Source organism: Platalea leucorodia (genome assembly GCF_965183815.1).
Source record: "Platalea leucorodia genome assembly, chromosome: Z".
NCBI classification, from domain to species: Eukaryota; Metazoa; Chordata; class Aves; order Pelecaniformes; family Threskiornithidae; genus Platalea; species Platalea leucorodia.
In genome coordinates, this window is record NC_138858.1 from 86,879,987 (window position 1) to 86,900,759 (window position 20,773).

General features: G+C 40.6%; 1 protein-coding gene across 3 annotated transcripts in view; it reads right to left on the bottom strand.

Annotated features, from left to right (window-relative positions):
- Positions 1-2,063: 2,063 nt before the first annotated feature.
- SKIC3 (SKI3 subunit of superkiller complex) overlaps positions 2,064-20,773 on the bottom strand; it is a 50,787-nt gene continuing 32,077 nt past the window's right edge. For all 3 annotated transcript variants that reach the window (XM_082337271.1, XM_082337272.1, XM_082337270.1), the window contains exons 32-42: positions 19,661-19,879; positions 18,772-18,844; positions 17,985-18,038; positions 17,762-17,873; positions 16,344-16,472; positions 15,583-15,704; positions 13,715-13,873; positions 7,552-7,704; positions 5,665-5,795; positions 3,865-3,988; positions 2,064-2,348 (exon numbers count right to left, since the gene is read on the bottom strand). In XM_082337271.1, coding sequence (XP_082193397.1) covers positions 2,271-2,348; positions 3,865-3,988; positions 5,665-5,795; positions 7,552-7,704; positions 13,715-13,873; positions 15,583-15,704; positions 16,344-16,472; positions 17,762-17,873; positions 17,985-18,038; positions 18,772-18,844; positions 19,661-19,879 — 1,354 coding nt within the window. In that variant the 3' untranslated portion in view covers positions 2,064-2,270. The remainder of the gene's footprint in view (positions 2,349-3,864; positions 3,989-5,664; positions 5,796-7,551; positions 7,705-13,714; positions 13,874-15,582; positions 15,705-16,343; positions 16,473-17,761; positions 17,874-17,984; positions 18,039-18,771; positions 18,845-19,660; positions 19,880-20,773) is intronic.

Consider the following 20,773-nt stretch of genomic DNA (forward strand, 5'->3'; position numbering starts at 1 on the left):
CCACTCTGCCTTCAGCATAAGGCAACACAATAAAAAAAATTACAATTGGGGAATGTTTATTTTTTCCCCCCTTTACAGTAATAGCAGCCGAACAGGCAGTGAAATCCATAAACCACTCTCTGTTCCCCAACTCAGTGATGCTTATGTGCCTCTGTACAGTACTTTGTATTCTAAAGCTGAGCTCTACAATAGCATAAAATATGGGGCTGCCTCAACCTGCATGAATTTACATGTTTTTTCAGTGTTACAGCAGACCTTCTACATGTGCTGGTTTTGTAGAGGCTATACATTGTTAAAAAATGAGGAGAGCAAGATTTTTACCTCATACTGTTGAATTTTGCAGCAGCTTAAATTTAAACTCATACTCCCTGAGCACTTTTCACTGAGTAGGTGGTAGAGATACGTGTTTTTTCTTTTCCTACAGGGCATGTAATACAACTTTGGGCTGTATAATTATCTTGTTGAAGGAGTTCATCACTGATCACAGTAAAAGTAACTTCAGGGTCTTCTGAAGACAAAGAACACTGCACTATTTTTTTTTTCCCTAATACAGAATATTCACAGGTGACAGTTATGTAGCTGGTTTCTCTGGCCTGTTGTTATTTGTCTGTTCTCCTAGGTGTTAGAAAGTATTCAAGGGTTGGTGCTGAACAAAGTACAGGCTAACGCTCACGTAGAAGCATTTCTGCCTAATGCATTAACAAGGGCAGGCAGCCGTTGACTGTGCTGTCACCAGGCTGGCGATGACGGGTCTCCCACCACTAGAGTAGGAGGCACAAATATCAAGACCATACGCAAGGATACGAACTATAGGCAGTAAGAACTTTGCCAGGCTTTTAATAGCAGCAAGCTAAAAAAAGTTACAGCCAGTCTTGAGAGTCACGAGTCTGGCTTTTGCAACATTCCCTTTTAATATCTGCAGTTACTGATAGTTCAAGACTATGTGACAGCAGGCTGTGAAGGGAACCACAATCGATCTAAATTTACCGAAAAAAATCTTTTTAAGGAAGGTATTTTGCATTGAGATGGGTGGGAGAACAAAAGTGTGGGAGACAAGGAAGGATTCTTGCCATTCAGAAGTTTCTACTCACCTCCACAGAGTAGGAACCCCAGCCTACTGAGCTTAGTTCTCCTCTTTAAAGTGACGGTGGCACGCTCGTGGCTCTCACCTGCTTTCCAGAGATCACTGCGCACGGCCGGTCGCAGAGATGCACATCCCATGCGCCCCAGGTCGGCACCCTGCTTTCTTTAAGCCCAATACAACTGGTTCTGAAACCAAGCGCATGTTCAATGCAGTGCCACTGCACACCTTGGAAGTGCCCTTTCTTCTCTGTAATATGGGATCGTATGAGCTATCGTAAGACTTTGGTGCACAGAGAGTAATTTTAAGAAACTTTAAACCAGGAAATGGACAGCTATCGTGACTCTTGTCAACAGCTTGAAAATCCCGAATGGTGACACTAACAGATTAGAATCATCGCTTTATTTTTTTTTATTTTCATGTACATAAAGGCAAAATAACATCACGTCTTAAGAACCACTGTCATGATTCATCCAATTAAGCAGTCAGCAGCAGAATTACCAAGGCATAAATAGAGCCTGTTACACACATTTATAAATATGACCCTGTCCCTGATGATCACAAGCTTTTCTTGATGGGAATGTTTGCTGAAGCCTGCAGTCAAGAGGATACACTGCTGTAATTAAGATTAGCAAAAAAAAAAAAAAAGAAATATTTTAAAAAAAAGGATAAACTGACACCCCACATGAAGTTCCAAGTGGATTTGGGTCTCAACTGCAAAACAAAGTATATCAGAGGAATATAAGCATTTTAAATCTCTGAATGTTTTACAATATCTGGGAGAGAAGAAAAGTTTGCTGCTACTTAGCTAGTAAGATTCTGTGCCAAGAAAACCTTGCATCACTGCCAGTGCAGTTAATATTGTAGTTCTGTGTGTGGCCAAGGGGGAAATACAGACGAGTACTCTCCATTCCAAATAGCTCTGAAGTTTCAGCGAGGAAGAATACAAAAGCAAAAAATCAGGGGTTTCCTTTCAAATAAAGTGTATTTCTCTGGTGGAACCCATGTCAACAAGAAAATAACGTACTTTTGTTCAAGAAAAAGTAAAACTAAAGACAAAGTTGCAATTGATGCAACAAAAAACCAAAACCAGACACAAACAAATAAAAAAGCCCAAACCACATATGCTCCTGAAAATGGACTGATTAAGTTGCACGAATGGAAGATTTTTCACTTGAGATAGTCCATACTAGGCACTTGCTGACAACTTCTCATTTAGTTCCAGAGCTCTAACATCTCCATTAGCTTTGGCATTTTCTATAAGCACCTGCAGAGAAAAACAAACAATGAAAAACTGAGAATTTAATAATTTTATTGTTAATATTTTACTGGCAATCTCAAATGCATTTTAATTTCTGCTATGCGGTTTCCCTAGAAGATTAAGTAACCCATAAGCCCAGATAGGAAATATTCAACATTACACATCAGCTTCCTTAAAACATCAGGCACATAAAAAGCCCACCCTCTAGTGACTTGCTAAACCTGTAGTCACTTGCAATGCACTATCAACATCATCATTTGTCACTTGATGCTGAGACGAAGCTTGACAAGTAAGTTACCTGCTGGCAATGAAACAAGCAGAGCTAGATGAGACCCATCTCCTTGCCGACACACACTTGTCTCCTGCTAGTACATTTGTATATATCTAAATTTGCGAAACAGGAGCATTCTCTGCAGCTGCTTAAACAAAACTGCCAAGGTATCCTTTTGCCTCCCCCATTTAAATTTGCCCTTCCTTGATTTACTTTCCACACCTTCTATTTCCAACTTTTCTACTAGTTAAAAAAGCTCCCATGATAGCCTAATGTTCACAGATGTCCATAAGCTTCTGGCAGTTCTCTTGTAATCCAATCACAGTATATGTATTAAAAAGGGAAACCATTAACCAGAATCAACCAAATCTTTGCCCTAGCCATTATTTTTATTGTACTCACTGGTAGAGAGTACAGATGACTTTGCAGAAGCAAGTGCAATGAGGTCGTATCAGGGTCATCTGAACTCATTAATTCTAGCTTTTTTATGAACCTGTGTATGGATTTTTGTCAATGCTGAGCCTGCTTGATGTGTTGTACCTCCAAAAGTACTTTGTTATGGATTCAACACTTCACCAGGGAAGAGCTGGGCAAAACAGCTCATCGTGCCAGTGGCAGCAGTGAGGAGATTATTAGGAGAGTGTATTCAGAGTCTGAGTAGCAAAGTGATTCCAATCACAAGCCAAAAGGAACCATCCCCCTTTGCATCACATGGAAGAGCTGTGTGTTGACCAAATCCATTTGTGAAGTACTATCAACAGAAACTAATGTACCATTTACTCTGTACTGAAAATAATGTACCATTACAGATAGATAGAATAAAAATCTTAAGTACAGGAAGTACAGCACTCTACTGTTCAGATCTTTTGGGTCAAGGATACCACCACACTGTTCCAGCCAGGCTAGAAGGAATTAACGTTTTTTAGTGTATTAATATGTTCTGGTAAAATTCTGATAAAATGGTCCTCATGTCTACAGAAGAGTCACTAGTAGAATTCTTGCCAGTTTGGATTAGAGAGAGATTTTACCGTTTGTTTTTCATTAGTATTGCATGGAGGAATGGAAGACTTTCAAACTGAATGCAATTTTGAAAACTGAGGTACATTTTGTCAGTATAGAATCCTTAAACATTGCGACCTCTAGAGCAGGTGAGCCAGCACCTCCCTGGCCTCCCTCTACCCCACTTCCAAGTTGCAAGCACAATATTCAACATAAATAGACTGAATTTCTGTATAAAACGGACTGTCTTACATCTATTAATTCATAATCATCTTTGGCATACAGATGTTGCAGGAGGTACCAGCGTGCCACTGACACTATGGTTTCTGGATTCCCTGGTTGGTACACCACTCTTTCCAACATTCGACGAGTCTCCCTAGAAGCATAACCAAAACATAATCCAAATCAAATGCAACTGGCTAGGTTGCATGTAACACACCAGTATCCCAGAGCAAGCAACAATGATCAGGAGTAATTAGGGAAGGTCCTTATTTCCATACCACCCAAGAAAGTGAGGGAGTAGAGTTGCACGTTCCTTTGTTTCCTATGTATTTGCACCCAGAACGCTAAGGAATACTGCCACCATTGTTATGCTTAATATACTACACTCAAGTGAGTGCTTTAACTAGCACCTAACCCAAATTAGATTGACATAGCAGATTTTATGACTGCTACAATAACATGATAAACACCATGCTGTCTGTGAACTCAGCACAACCTCCTATTTCAGTATGTGATCTGCTGAGCAAGTACAGAGGGTATTCTCCTGTTCAAGAGCTATGAAATAAATGTTTTGGAAGACAGCACCTGAGAGAAGCAGGTACTACAATAAATCTTAATAATCCCAATAAAACTTAATATTATACACAAATATATTTAATCCAGGCACTCACAAAAAGGTACCGCAGTTCCTGCAAACACAGAGGCAAGATGTGAAATTGCAGAAGAGAAGGAAATTGGAACAGAGTACTACACAAAGTCTAAAGTTCTATTTGGCTGATACTACCTTCCAACACTGCACCCTTATACCTAGCCAAGACATTTTCAAATTCACCATGTCAATAGAAATCTGGTAAAAACTGGCAATTAAGTTTAGGGATGTCATATTCATTCACTGGTGCTCCATCAACTTTGGCTCTTGTTTCAAGAATTCTGTCCTTTATAAGCAATGTGATTTTTCAGTACATTGTGATTTAACAGGCTGTTGAGGGGTTACATCTGGTTTTTGTTTGCTGTTTGTAGTTAGGATTAATTTCTTGTTTCAGGATTTTGAAAAACCTAGGCAGATCAACTAGATCTTGTGATATACCTTACTGTTCACCTAAGTTAATATCTGAAATTGTAATAAGACTGATTTTAATTGATTAAATAAGTTTTCAGCCCAATTTTGTTATAATTGACAACCACCACAATCACATTAGGCTGCCTCTCATCTTCTTAAAAGCCCACAGAGAAAGCAAGCCAGTTTGTTAGAAATATCTATAAAACCAAGTGAAATTATTGAACAAAACCATCAAGAATATTCCAATTTTCCAGAGCTTAAGCAAAAATACTGTAAAAGACAAACTAGACTTAATAACCAAACTCACAAAGTAGAAGGCTTCCAAGCCCCCTCCCCCAGATCTTCCTCCCCTTCCTCAAAAAGCCACAATGAGCACCTGGCTACTCAGGAACGAACACAAACTTTGACTGTGAGCCCAATTTAGGATCAAAATGAATCCCAGCAGTAGACAGGGTAGCGATACCTGTTTCTACTGTGCTATTTAAAAAGATCTTTGAGACATGTATAGTCTTCCTGATTAATTTATTTATGTAACATGCTATTAAAATAAAAGTTGTCGTACAGCTGTTTTTCTTTTGGTATGAAGGTCATCGACAGGTTTTTTGAGAAAAGGAGGAAGATTCTACTGCTTCCTGCTCCCCGCACTACTAACCCCTTCCCCCCTCTCCCTTTTAAGTTAGATCTGTCCTTTTAAGAGTTAGATCTGGGGATAATGACCACTTGTACTTTTAGACAGTGTGTTCCCTTTAAACTTCACAGATCATGCATACCTTGCTCCCATTTTGCGATTATACTGTAGCAGTGCTTGTAGGAGAGCTGCCAGGGGGCAAGAAGAAAGTTTCAAAGCTTCAGTTGTTGCCTCCTGAACCAAGGATGGCCAGTGCTCATTTGAGATATTAGCCTATGATAAAAGACAAAAAAAAAGAACAACAACAAAAAAAAGAACGGGCTTTATTGCAGTGTGTAGTATACATCAGTTTTTGTTTGCGGCGTTCTAGAGATCAGGTTTAATTCAAGCTGTTCTGAGTTATATAAAGTATTTGGCAGGTTAGAGAAAGATTTCTTTTAAAAAAAACCAAACCCAAACAGTGGTTAGAAGAGCCTGGAAAAGTCACATTACATATTCTAGGACCAGCATTGCCAGCATTCCACTTGCTCGTTTATGCAAAGAATCTTTTTATTTTTTCCATACATGTTTTAGTAATGCTTGTTTTAATCACAAACCCTCGTTTGCTTTTCAGCTTATAAATCTTCATCCCATGTACAAGAATATTCTAGAATGTAGGATTTATCCCCAGAAGTGACACCATGTTTTACCAGAAGTAAAAACCAACTCCAAGATGGTAATTACCTAACAGACGAACTATTGAGCAAATCTCTGTATCTTTTGGCTTGAGAAAAATCTTATTATCCCCACTGTGTCTGGATAGCATTCAAATTACTGTACTTGAAGGGGTGCCGAAATTTTCATTTGGACAGATAATTGGGAGACAAGCAATTTTCCAACACAAATCTTTCTTGGATCTGAGCAAGGTTTTTCACCAGGCTTTTGCACATTTCATTAAACCAGTGCAGATTAGAAAGGCCGAACAGAAATCCACTGATCAGCTGCTCTGCTCATGCAAAAAGTAGAGATGAGATAATCAAATTCGTACTAATTACATTTTTAAACAAAGTCTTCTATATTCTCAGGCAGTTCAGGCCAGCATTTGAAGAAGTAGTATTAATTAAGTTAGAGGGTACCTTGCAACCTTGCAATGAGACATTTAGGAGCTACAGGAAACAGGGAGCAGACCACTAGAAAATGGACAGAAAAATCATGGGAGGAAAAATCCTGTCACTTGATAAATTCTGCCGTTTGAAGCGTATGGCTTGTGAGAAAGAAACTTGTCTACACTGAGGGGGATTCTCTTTTCCCACCAGAAGCAACAGCTTTGCAGCTTATCCTCAGTAAAACTGACTAACTTTTCTTATAGAAGCACTCAGGATATATGGGGTTCCTTTGCCTGATTTTGATTATGGCTGTTAGCTTGATCATCTGTTAAAATACATGAAAAAGCATTAGCCAAGAGCATGACAGTATGTACCTTTTACATCAGGCTTTAAAGAAGTCTGGTAGTGCACGTCAAGTTTCTAGAGTGACAATGCTTGAAGAGAATAGACACTTGCAAGGAGTAGAATAATTTTCTTTATACCACAAGATACACTTTCCTTAGATTGTTTTTATACTTCAAGGCAAGGCATGATATCCAGAAATGACCACCCAGCATCAAGTTACTTGAAACTTGACTGAAGTCTCCAGGCACCAGTACAGGAAAAACGTTTATTAAGGCTTGTCCGAACAAGAGGACAGAGGCTTGAAGGGTATGTCAATTTGGATGATCAAACTGAATCTGTTATTGCAGAAATAAGCCTTATTGAACAAGTTAGCCTCTTTATGTACACAGTGGTTCTACGTGATTATTTCACAGCAACCTCTCTTACAAAGAGACATTCTAAAAACAGTCCGCTGCCCCTTTCAATCTCATTTTCTTCTCTAGTTGTCATTCATAAAATGCACAGTAATTTAAACAGGGGCTTCATTTAAAGACTGCAGAAGCCCTACATCCCATAAACTCCTGTTAAATCATGCAGTTATCTAACTTTTATTATATTACCATGCAGATTTCCAGTGCGAGCATAGCTAGCCTGAGCAGACTGGATAACTTCCCATTCCAGCTGCCCTGCTGTGACGCCAACTGCAGACTCTTTCTGTAACACATCTCTGCTCCAACCATCATTCTTTGAGACTGATATACTTTTGCCAGCCACTGAAAAGAAACATCAAACAAAACCAGTTACGGAGCCACCAAAACACACATCCATTAGGTAATATTATTTAGATCAATTTATCAGAGTACCACAGCACAATATTAGCTAAAACACCACCACCTACCCAGCCCTCATTCCAACAACATACTGCACACCACCCTGCAGGGAAACGTAGTCTGCTGCAGAGCTGGCTGTACACCTCACTACAGTAACTTATTTCAGAGTTCTCTTGACCACCCATGGACTGTTTGACAGCTGTCTTAATCTGCAGATTGCTCACTGGTGAGCAAATAACATGACTGGCTTCGTGAAAGTCATCCTTCAGACTAGAAGAGCATTGTGTGGTGTCTCATTTGCCTCTAAAAGTTCTGTAGAAATGAAAAGATAATTTTTCCTCTGGAACAAAGGATTTTCCAGCCCATCCGAGTAATGCCAGGAATATGAAAGACATTACAATGTGCGCCTGAGCTCAGATGATGGGTTGGGCTACACAGCTTCTCACCCAGCAGGGTCAGGCTGGAGGAGCTAGATGGGGCTAAAGAAATAGACACTGGGAGCTGTGCAGAGTGTTTCATGCTCCTGCTGCCCGCTCTGACAGCACAAGATGTTCTGGATTTGCTCATGAAAAGAAGGAAAAGGATTCTAACTCCTCCCTCTTTAATTCTGTAGTCATGTCACATTTTTTGAAGCAGACCCAGCTACAAGTTTGCAAATCCCTGACATGTACATGATATGCATCAAGATGCGTAAGCCACGTTTAGAAATATTTTTTGCTGGATCACCAAGCAAGCAAAGCAACTTCTTAAAAAACAATTCCCTTGCCTTTAAGCAAAGGTCCTTAGACTTTTGCTAGCTAAAGACTGCCGGTGTTAGAAGGGGCAAAATTCTTAACCCTTTCTGATGCATAGAAGTTATTTATCATTAAAAAGAGACACGCTAGAAAGTATCAGTTGTGCATCTTAGACATCAAGCTGCAGGACTGCTTTGTAAAGTAAAACATCCATTCATGTGCAGGAAAAAAAGCTTTCCTTAGCCGCAGTTCTTTTTAGCTGAAGATATCTAGCACTCAAGATGTGAAGGAGAAGAGAACCCTCGTGCAAAGGCACAACGGCAGCTCTGCCAGACCAGCTTTTCTCTATTTTCCCGTTAAGCCATAGCACAAAAAAGTACAACAGCCATCAGAACAGTAGTTCAGCAGCACTCCTAAATCCTACAAAACAACCATTTAGACAAAAGCCAAAAACTAAAGCAAAGAACAAAGTTAATGGCCCCTCTAACTTAGTGAAACTGTAAGGAATCACAATGGGTCCTTCTGAGTAAGACAAAACATTTATCAGACTCTTAGGAAGTCTAAAGCCAAAAAACATAAAAGCACAGATCTATCCATTAGGAACAGATGTAGCAGCCAGGCTTTTTCAGAATGCTATCCAAGCGCTGAAAAATATCTTCTTTAATTGAGGATTAAAAAGATCTTCCTCAGACGTATCTTATCTGTGCCCTAGATTAAAAAAAAAAAAAAACCAAAACGAAAATAACCTTTCCCCCCTCCAAACCACATACACTTTCAGTTCACTTCCTCTCCCTGCTTGTAAGCAAGATCATAGAATCACAGAATGTCCTGAGTTGGAAGGGACCCACAAGGATCATCGATTCCAACTCCGGTCCCTGCATAGGACAACCCCAAAATTCACACCGTATGTCTGAGGGCATTGTCCAAATGCTTCTTGAATATTGCCAGGCTTGGCGCCGTGACCACCTCCCGGGGGAGCCTGTTCCAGTGCTCCACCACCCTCTGGGTGAAGAACCTTTTCCTAATGTCCAACCTAAACCTCCCCTGGCATATCTCCCTGCCATTCCCTTGGGTTCTATCATTGGTCGCCAGGAAGAAGAGATCCCTGCCTCTTCCACTTGTGAGGAAGCTGTAGACCGCGATGAGGTCTCCCCTCAGTCCCCTCTTCTCCAGGCTGAACAGACCAAGGGACTTCAGCCGCTCCTCATACGGCTTCCCCTCTAAACCCTTCACCATCTTCGTGGCTCTCCTCTGTACACTCTCTAGTAGCTCTGTGTCCTTTTTGTACTGAGGCAGCCAAAACTGCACACATTGCTCAAGATGAGGCTGCACCAGTGCAGAGCAGAGTGGGACAATCCCCTCCCTCGACCAGCTAGCAATACAGTGCTTGATGCACCCCAGGACACAGTTTGCCCTCAAGCTGTCGGCTCATGAGCTGTTGGCTCAATTTGCTGTCGACCAGAACCCCCAGATCCCTCTCCTCCGGGCTGCTCTCCAGCCTCTCGTTCCCCAGCCTGTACGTACATCCATGGTTGCCCTGTCCCAGGTGCAAAATGTGGCACTTGCCATTGTTGAACTTCATACGGTTGGTGATTGCCCAGCTCTCTGATTTGTCCAGATCTCTCTGCAGGGCCTCTCTGCCCTCGAGAGTGTCAACAGCTCCTCCCAATTTTGTGTCATCGGCAAACTTAGATAGTAATCCTTCAAATCCTGCATCCAAGTAATTTATGAAGACATTAAAGAGCACTGGCCCCAAGATGGCTCCCTGCGGAACCCTGCTAGTGACTGGTTGCCAGCCCAATGTAACCCCATTTACTATACCCCTTTGAGCCCAACCCGTCAGCCAGTTGCTCACCCATTGCATTATGTGTTTATCCAGCTGTATGCTGGACATTTTGTCCAGGACGATACTGTGAGAGACAGCATCGAAAGCTTTACTGAAATCCAAAAAGATTACATCAACTGGCTTCCCTTGGTCAACTAGGTGGGTAAGCTTGTCATAGAAAGAAATTAAGTTTGTTAAGCAGGACTTTCCCCTCGCGAACCCGTGCTGGCTGGGACCAATGACTGCATTGTCTTTCAGGTGTTTTTCAGTAACTCCCAGAATAATCTTCTCCATATTTTGCCAGGCACAGAGGTGAGACTCCATTATTTATCAGCAGTCCTGGTCAACCGGGGAGGTCCCGGATGACTTGAAGTTAGCAAATGTGACACCCATCTACAAGAAGGGTCGGAAGGAGGATCCCGGGAACTACAGGCCTGTCAGCCTGACCTCGGTGCCAGGAAAGGTCATGGAGCAGATTATCTTGAGTGCCATTATGCAGCAAGTGCGGGACAACCAAGGGATCAGGCCCAGCCAGCATGGGTTTATGAAAGGGAGATCCTGTTTCACTAACCTGGCCTCCTTCTATGACAAGGTGACCCACTTAGTGGATGAGGGGAAGGCTGTGGATGTTGTCTACTTGGACTTCAGTAAGGCCTTTGACACAGTCTCCCACAGCATTCTCCTGGAGAAGCTGGCTGCACACAGCTTGGATGGGCGCACTCTGCGCTGGGTTAAAAACTGGCTGGACGGCCGAGCCCAGAGAGTGGTGGTGAATGGAGTCAAATCCAGTTGGCGGCCGGTCACCAGTGGTGTTCCCCAGGGCTCAGGGTTGGGGCCGGTCCTGTTCAATATCTTCATTGATGATCTGGATGAGGGGATGGAGTGCGCCCTCAGTAAGTTTGCAGATGACACCGAGCTGGGTGGAAGTGTCGATCTGCTGGAGGGTAGGAAGGCCCTGCAGAGGGACCTGGACAGGCTGGATCGATGGGCCGGGGCCAACTGCATGAGGTTCAACAAGGCTCAGTGCCAAGTCCTGCACTTCAGTCACAACAACCCCATGCAACGCTACAGGCTGGGGGAGGAGTGGCTGGAGAGCTGCCTGGCGGAAAAGGACCTGGGGGTGTTGGTTCACAGCCGCCTGAATATGAGCCAGCAGTGTGCCCAGGTGGCCAAGAGGGTCAATGGCATCCTGGCCTGTATCAGGAATAGTGTGGCCAGCAGGACCAGGGAGGTGACAGTGCCCCTGTACTGGGCACTGGTGAGGCCGCACCTCGAGTGCTGTGTTCAGTTTTGGGCCCCTCACTACAAGAAGGACATTGAGGTGCTGGAGCGTGGCCAGAGAAGGGCAACGAAGTCTTATGAGGAGCGGCTGAGGGAGCTGGGGTTGTTCAGCCTGGAGAAGAGGAGGCTGAGGGGAGACCTTATTGCTCTCTACAGCCACCTGAAAGGAGGCTGTAGGGAGGTGGGGGTCGGTCTCTTCTCACTAGTAACAAGGGATAGGACGAGCGGAAATGGCCTCAAGCTGCGCCAGGGGAGATTTAGGTTAGATATTAGGAAAAACAACTTCACCGAAAGGGTGGTCAAGCATTGGAACAGGCTGCCCAGGGAAGTGGTTGAGTCTCCATCCCTGGAGGTATTTAAAGAATGGATAGATATGGTGCTTGAAGACATGGTATAGATGGACTTGGCAGTGATAGGTTAACGGTTGGACTCGATGATCTTAAGGGTCTTTTCCAACCTTGACGATTCTATGATTCTATGACTGACAGACCCGTAGTTACTGGGGTCACCCCTGTTGCCCTTCTTGAAGATTGGGACAATGTTTGCCAGCTTCCAGTCAACTGGGACCTCCTCAGATTCCCAAAAGCATTGAAAATCCATTAAGAGAGGTCTCACTAAGACATCAGCCAGCTCTTTAAGTACCCTCGGATGAATCCCATCAGGCCCCACTGACTTATAGGGATCCAGCTGGAGCAGCAAATCCTGTACAAGTTTGGAGTTGGTTGGGAGTTTATCATTCTCACAGTCATGGTTCTCTAGCCCAGGGCTCTGGGGGTCCCAGAGCCCATCATTAGCATTGAAGACCGAGGCAAAGAAAGCATTAAACGTCTCTGCTTTGTCTATGTCCCTGTTTGTGAGGTGACCATGCTCATCAAGTAACGGGCCAATGTTATTTCTGGCCTGCCTTTTGCTATTTACATATTTTAAAAAGCCCTTTTTATTGTCCTTCACAGAATACTTTTTATTGTCCTTCACAAGATGACACTTGGCTATGCAAGGGATGCTTGAAGAATGTATACAAGCCCTAATTCCATTTTCAAAATATATTACTAAAATAGAGGATACAATCATATCTTGCATGCCCCCATATTTTGCAAATCCAATCTGAGTAAGTTCTGAAGTTCAGAAAGATGAAGTCTCACAAGCCAAAGAAAAATGCATCAAAAAGAAAGCACCTTTCCACAAATGATTCTCATATGTTCCAGAAGGGAAAAGGATCTTCAGCCTTATAACAAGTGAGATTATGATCTCTACAGCAGCCTTGCACTAATCTTCTAAGACTGAAATCAGCTTCAGTGAATCTTACAACAAACAGAGTTTTATTTGTTCAATGGACAGAGGGAGCACCATAAATCCTTCAGCTACATCAAGGACTAAAAGTTCACGGAATTTTTCTGAACAACGTGCTCCTAACATTGGTAAAGGGAGAGAGTAACTGTAACTAACAGCAACGGTTAGGAAATAAATAATTAAATGTGCTGCATCACCGGAAAGATCTCTTGGCATGTGTGAGACAGACTTCTCAGATTGTCTCACAGAACCAGCATATGAAGCAAGTTACAGCACCTTCATATTAACTAAAAATGATCTCTCATGATGCCATGGAAGGGAATGAGTGAACACCCTTACTGGGAATGATTTCTCTTCCCTACAACTCAACTTACTCAAAAGAACAGTGACACCTGACACCAGGAGATTATGGAGAAAGAGACTTATTCAGGTTTTCAGACCCTGAATAAGGAATTGTATAGTACTACATTAGGAAACCATTTACTTCCATCTATTCTAATGGGTTATGAAATATTTCACTGTTTTCTGCTCGCATGCGAAGTCACAGGTCCCTAAAGACACAGGTGCCAGGCGTTTATGTCAAGTTTGTAATTCTCCTGCCTCCACGTCTGCTTGCTCTTGCGAACAGTCCTTATTATTTCAACTATTAAAGAAAGTTAACATAATGTTACAACTTTATAAAGAACTGAATATAAGCTGTTTTTTCTGTCACTGGCTGTCAGCGGACAAATAAAAGCAAACACTGAAACAAACTCTCACCCACTTATAATGCATACTCTGCTGAGAGTGGCACACCAAAGTCAGAGAGAGAATCCACACTTACTTGCCAGGCTGCAACTGAGGTTGAACTGGTCATGACTGTCTTGCGAAGCTCCTCCAGGATGGTGTCTGGAAGTTCTTTGTGAGACTGCAACAGCTGCTTACACTGAACTTGTCTCAAAAGCAAAAACAGAGCTGGGTGCTCAGGGCAACTTTTTAAACCCTAAAACCAAAACAAGGCTCAACATGATATCAGAATTATCATTTCCAAATATCAGAAGATACTTTGATTTTTCCATTTTGGTCTTGACAGAAAATAGCACTGAAAGCATTCTCAGGATGCTTGCAACATGGCATTTTCCTCCTACTCTGCACAAAGGAGTGTTCCGGGAACTGACACATGAGAAGAGATAACATTTTTTCTGTCCTCAAAATACATTTGAATTCTATCCTAAATTTTGTAGCTGTCCTACTCTTAAAGGTTTCTGAAAGATAGATAGGTAAATGGCAGACCTCTAGTTCTCCTTTGGCTTCACAATCATTACAAGTTTTGGGCTAATGGAGGCAAAAACCTGTCCTGTGGCTAGAAGTAACCTTGAGTATGTTCCAAGCAATTTCAGTTCTCCCAGCTAAGGTGCTGTATTCTCAGTGGAACAGAAGCACTTTACTAGACATTTCCTGTTCAATAACAGCAGATACCTACAGAGTATTTTTCGGAACAAACTCATGTGAAAAAGGAAAGACAGAAAACTGGCCATTTGTGGCTTCACCCTTCTTAGGTGAAGCATGTCAATCTTCTGCAAGTCACATTACATGTTATTTTACCTGTTCAAATCACAATACTTCCAAGAATTATAACTCAAACCACATCTGTTCTAAGAAACAATACTTGTACTTTTCATCCATTTTTTTAAAAAACAAACTACGTTGTCTGCAAGTCCTTAACAAGCTGCTGCTTTGCAAAGAATGCAAGGGCATGCAGATACTTTCTGAAACACAATAGAAGCTGCTAGTATTTGCTGCAATTTTCCCCCCATTAACAAGTGTGGAATCATGTTGCTTGTCTCAAATTGAACAACGGCAGTGCCTGACTCATCGTTCCCAGCTATATTGCTTTCTGAGAATCCTGGGATCCGCAAGTGTCAATGAGAGTTTGTGGTACCAGAGCGCATTACTCTTGTTTCTTCACAAATTGCAGGTACTGTCCTCTTCCCAAGCTATTTAACTTAACAAAAACCAAACAAAACTTTTTTTGGGGATTTTGTTTGTTTGTTTGTTTTTGTTGTTGTTGGTTTTTTTGTTGCTGCTGTTGTTGTTTTTTAAACTCCCTTCCCCGTTAATATAGAAATGCCATAAGCAAGGAGCACATTTGCATGGGATTAGTCAGGGATGTGTGCTGCTCAGTCCAATTGTTTTTTTGCTTATCTTTTGCCAAGTCTTCTGTTCATGAACATATGAAACACACACAGACGCACACACTTGAGGCTTGTTAACACCCCAGTTCCCTTTCCCAACCGTGTTGCCTCAAGACTTATCTTTTTAATAATTAAACTTGTAGCATCCACTTGTGGCTCTGAAATGGAGTACCAACACAACAGAACAGAAGACATGTAAGTCCCCTGCAAGTCTCCCACCTGGGCTTCTTGCCTTGAATTTCTCTAATGTTTTGCTTAATACTAGGTTAATGAATAAAGGCAGGAAGGGCAGACTTAGCTTTGTCATGTCATACACTGCTTGTTTCAACTATGAACACAGTTTTGGTGTTGCAAACAGAGTATCTTAGGGAGGGGGGAAAATGCTAACAACTATTGCATCTTGTAGCTCTGATGGAACAGACAGTTGCTAATTCAAAGATTACATTTTTGTAAAATGCACACAAATGATGATTTCTATACAATTCTACCACAATCTGACAGTATGATGCCATCATACCTTGGTACAAAGAGCTTCAGCTTCTGAGAGTTTACCAGTCTCCTCTAGACTGGTAATAGCTTGACATAGACACCAGTCTTCAAGATTCCGGACATAATTATGAGGAAGGTTATTTTCTCCAGCTGCAAAGACAGATAAAACACTTAACCAGATTACTCTACACGCTATAGTGCCATACCATGTCACATGATCTATATCTGGTAAGGGAGAACTTTTAGGGGTATTAACCTGACGTGGATTCCTTCATTAGTAGGAATATTAAGAGATAGTAAAATTAAAAGCAAGAAGAGGGGAAAAAAGAACACGCCATTCGAGTTAATAGTTTGAGAACAATCAATCAAAGATGGAATTTTATTTTGTTTTCAGAAGACTATGGACATTGAGCAAGACTGAGGCTGAAGTTATCACTCTACTGGAAAAGTTACAGAACCCAAGAGTACTTTAGCCTTCTCTTGTAAGCAGTGTTCCTGTGCTGTAATACATTCATCCATCCATTTAGGCATCAGAGTTCAGAAGTACTATTTTAAAAAAGCATTTGAGGCTTTAGAGGGGAAAGTAAGATGCAATTAAGTAATTAACCCTAGCTGTGCATTAGGATTTAGCATTTTTATGTGATAAAATACAATTACATCTCAAACCACTACTGAGTAATTCTCAGTTTATATGCAAGTTTCTGAAATTCAGAAGAGTATTGCAAGCTTAGAGCATTTCTGTGTTATTTTATTTTATTTTTTTTAAACTAGAAAACTTGTATAGCTTACTTTTGGCTGAAACTGTAGATACAAGTGTCATCTCTAGATCTGTTCTCTTCGGCGGAGTGTTGTTTAGATAGCCAATCGTGTTTTCAGCATGACAGGCTGCCATTAGCACTGCCCAGGTAGCAGGATTATCTAGAAAAGAACGGTTAAAGGCAACCCGTGCCCATTTTAAATATGCTGGTAGTTCATCTGAAATGGTCTTTACCAGACTAAGCATAAAAACATAGCCATCAAAGGAACTACACACTACACTGTAAGTAAGAGATAGCAAGAACAAGGCACGTAATTCAATCAGACCCTTACATCAGCTCAGCCCAGGGCAGCTGATAACTATTTGCCTCTAACTAGCACGATTTTTCAAATTATAAGACAAAGATGCTGTTCACATAGCCACCAGTGTGCTAACCTGAAGCTGCCAGTTTTCTTCTGACTACACAGATTAAACTTGACTGTCACTTAGTGCTGCGTAACAGTGACAGCAAAAATCCCAAGATGCCATCCACAGCTTTCAGTCATACAGATTCAGTCTTGCCTGACCGCTAGCATGAAAGTTATAGTGATCCTGCGTACTTCTAGTGTCAGCTAATTCCAGTGTCAGCTTTACCCTGAACTAGCCCCATGAAGAGCAACTGTGACTAGAAGAGTGGTCTCTGCCATGAACTAGACAGAGCTCAGCTAAAGATTTCACCCCTGTAAATTTTCAGCCCAAAGATAATGAATTTTGCCAGCAAAATGAAACAAAACTTGAAGATCTACCAAAGTAAAATGTAAAGTATACTGCTTTTGAATAGCAGTCGTAGTCTTATGAGTACCTGTAGGAAAGTAATTGAAATTTGTAACTTGCAGCCACACTAATGCATCAGAGCAGAATTACTGCAGAAGAAACAAGTTTTGGTATTTCACTATCAAGTGCAAATTAGCACTTGAAAACCCCACTAGATTTGTGCTTCATACATTTAATGAAGATCACCATTTAGTAAGAGGTGAACAGTTGCCTGTAGTTCATAACCACTATACTGTTAACAGAACATTTCCAATCCAAATTCTCAAGCTAGATGAATAATTTTTTTCTCTTTGGTGTAGCATTACTGACTCTGACGAAACACATAGTTTTCTTTTTTGTCTAATATACAAATAATACTTATCTCTTCTCCTGCTAAGGGATTAACAAATTGCCCATGTTTTCAGAACAAGCCTTAAAACTCAGAGATTTTTTTCTTCTTATCTAGTTTAATTCCCCACATCTAAACATGGAGTGACAGTCAAAATTTCAACTCTAAGCATTCTCCCCAAAACATAAACAGACAACCCAAAACAACAAAACAACCCAAGAAAAGTAAATTTTTTTGTTAGCCACAATAATTTGTTTTCTGGTGAATTAAAAAAAAAAAATCACTACTGTGTTTGAGAACAAGAGTAACCTGGACAGAGGTGGATTGCCTTCTGAATATTTTTCAGAGGATTGTTTTTCTCATCTTCTAACATGTGACATCCTGCTGCCAACTGATTAACTGCAATATTCAGCAGGACTTCCTATAAAACAGAACATAAAAGTGGCTTAACACTGTAATGTAAGTGATCAGATGGAATTAATTTTAGGATTGTTTATGGAATTATAAAGTCTGCATTTTAATAAAGCCAAACCTTTCCATGGTTTACATCAAGTACATGTGCAACGTTTCCTGCCACAGCTCCCCCCTGCAAGATTTAAAAAAAAAAAAATTAATTTGGTTATATAACTGATTAATTAAGACACTTTATACAAAACGTAATGCCAATATCTTTTTATCTTTTTTAATCAGAAATACAAAGTTTGCACAATGAGATCTTTTCCTGGCCTACAGCATAATCTTTTTATAAAGAATTTGGAAGACACATTCAGGATTAGAGCTTATCCATACACTGTGTTTCTAATTTTAGCCCCATATAGAAAGGGGTTTGTGTTCAGGTGTATTTCTGTTAACATAACTGACATAAATTAAGACAAATTTGGAGAAGAGCTAATAATAAGCATAAAAGTGGCAAGGAAATACTGGCTAATGCAAAAAGTGAAATTGACTAGATTAACCAAATTCTACATATGTATATCCTAATATATATTTATATACACACATAGGTATGTATAAAACTAAACGAAAAAATTATACATAGTACAGCCCTTTCTTGTTGGAATAATTCTAGTAGATTTTTCCTGTAAGTTTATTTCAAGAAGATAAAAGAATTGCTGCCCTATGAAAGATGCAAATAATTGGATATGTAACTTCAGTATGTACTGTGCATTGCTCTGTATGTGCGTCTGTATGTTAAGCCTTAAGTTTTCATATTGACTAGTGAATGTCTACGTACTGAAGGGTGGGGTTTTTTTAGTTAAGAAACAACACAGACTACTCACGATGTAAACAGCACACCTGTATTACAGCAATGCACTTACTTTTGCCTTTTGTGATGCATACAGTGGAACTAGTCGAGATAGAAGAGACCAGAGGGCAGGATTATCAGGGTTACTGGGAAAAGAACAAGGATATTAGACTTTCTGATTTAGATATGAACCTGGTCTTCTGTGACTCAGTAGGCTGTTGCTATAAATCCCAAATGGATCTTTTTCTATTAATAAAACAACCCAGTGTGGTTGAAAATAGACATGGGCAGTAATTTGAAACAAACACCACAATATTGAAGTTATATTGCTGGCTAAAGAAATAAAATGTACAATTTGCGTATCACTATTCATGGGAAGAAAATAAACTCTAGGACTACAGACGTTGTCCTCATAGTCTGAAGAACAAGGAATTTTAACTGCAGTTGGAGAAAAACAATTTGCATAAAGAATAGTTTCTGAAAACACTTGGAGAGACTGAAGTGTGGCTTGCTTAAAGGCACTTATTAAAATTCCCCCTTTCTATATTGCTAAGGCTAATCAAAATACATTTAAACACAGACATTTAGCTAATGGAATGAATAGCTTCAGAGGCTGTTAAATATTAAATAAAAGCCCTAGAGACTTTTCTAGGTTGAAGGTTCTGCTACATATGATGAAAAATGCTTTTATAGCACAGTGAACTGATCTAGCTACCAAAGAAGACACCAAAACAAAACAAGAAAACCCCAAACAAGCCATGAAACTTCTGCCATTTGATCCCATAAATCAGAATGCAAGCTTCTGTCAACTGATGCTACAACCTTAAGCAAGGACTTGTTTGAAAAACAATTTGGTTTTTTTTTTTAGAAGAATGCTGCAAGTGAATAGAGGTTTGCTTACTATTCAATGTAAACAAAGCAACACATTTACAAAGCAATCTAAAGAAAGACAAAATACATACCTATGTATTGCTTTGGAGATTTCTCTCTGGACCCCCACATTTCTACCTTGCAATGCATAAACAGCAGATGCAATAAGGCACCTCTCATAAATCTTATCGCCCCCTTTTTCATGCTTCAGTAATTCTTTTAGGGCTGCTGTTGCAAGTGTAGCATCCTGCTTTACCAGTCCTAGTGTGCACAAAGCCTTCAGACTTTCCGTACTAGGTTCCTTTAACGAACTGTTGAATCAGAGGGAGGGAAAGAGACACTATTTTGGAGCATAAATTAAACTTACAGTTAACATTACAGTACTTGTTACTTCTGAGTTCTCTTGTTCCTATGTATCATGTATGGTATACAGAAATAACAGCTTTTCACTGTGGGATCATGGACCAAGCTAGATCAGTATCCTTGAGATCTCAGGATATGGAAAACAGCAGTGGTTATGTGCCATTTCAGCACTCAAGCTCACAATGTATAACTACTTGGCAAGACTCTGACACATTAATTGTCCTTCAGCAGCAGCCATAAAATGAATGGTAAGAGACAATGTGTAACACTGACAACTATTTTCTTTTCCTGAAAATGTTTGTACTCCCAACTAGTATCAAACCTGAGTTGTAGCGTTACTACTCACAGCTTTGCAACAGAAATCCAGGAGGGAAAAAGCCAGAAATAAGCTTGCTGCATAGAACTGCTCTTTCTGAGAACAGCGATGTTCTGAACCTACGCCTTGTTCACATCAAAATTCGTTCCAACGTAAGGTAGTTTGAGCGTGCTTTCCACCACCTATTAGTTTTAGTACCACTATCAGTTGCACTGTTCCATTCATTTCATTATGAAAGGCAGTTTAACCTCATATCAATAGTATTCCAAGCTTTACCGGAGACCTACTAGATACAGTTACTGATTTTTTCCAGCAAATTTTCTAGTATAGGTAGACAGCTCTTAAATTAAGTTAATCCCCTGATCTTCAACTCTGGTGAAACCAAACAGTGAGCTCAGCACAAACAACCAAAATCAGAAACCTTAACTCATGTACTACTTGAAGGTGTTCTTACAATAAAGGCAATTCAATAAATTGCAGTACAAGCTGAATGGAGGCAAATAACAAAACACTGCGCAGCAACAGT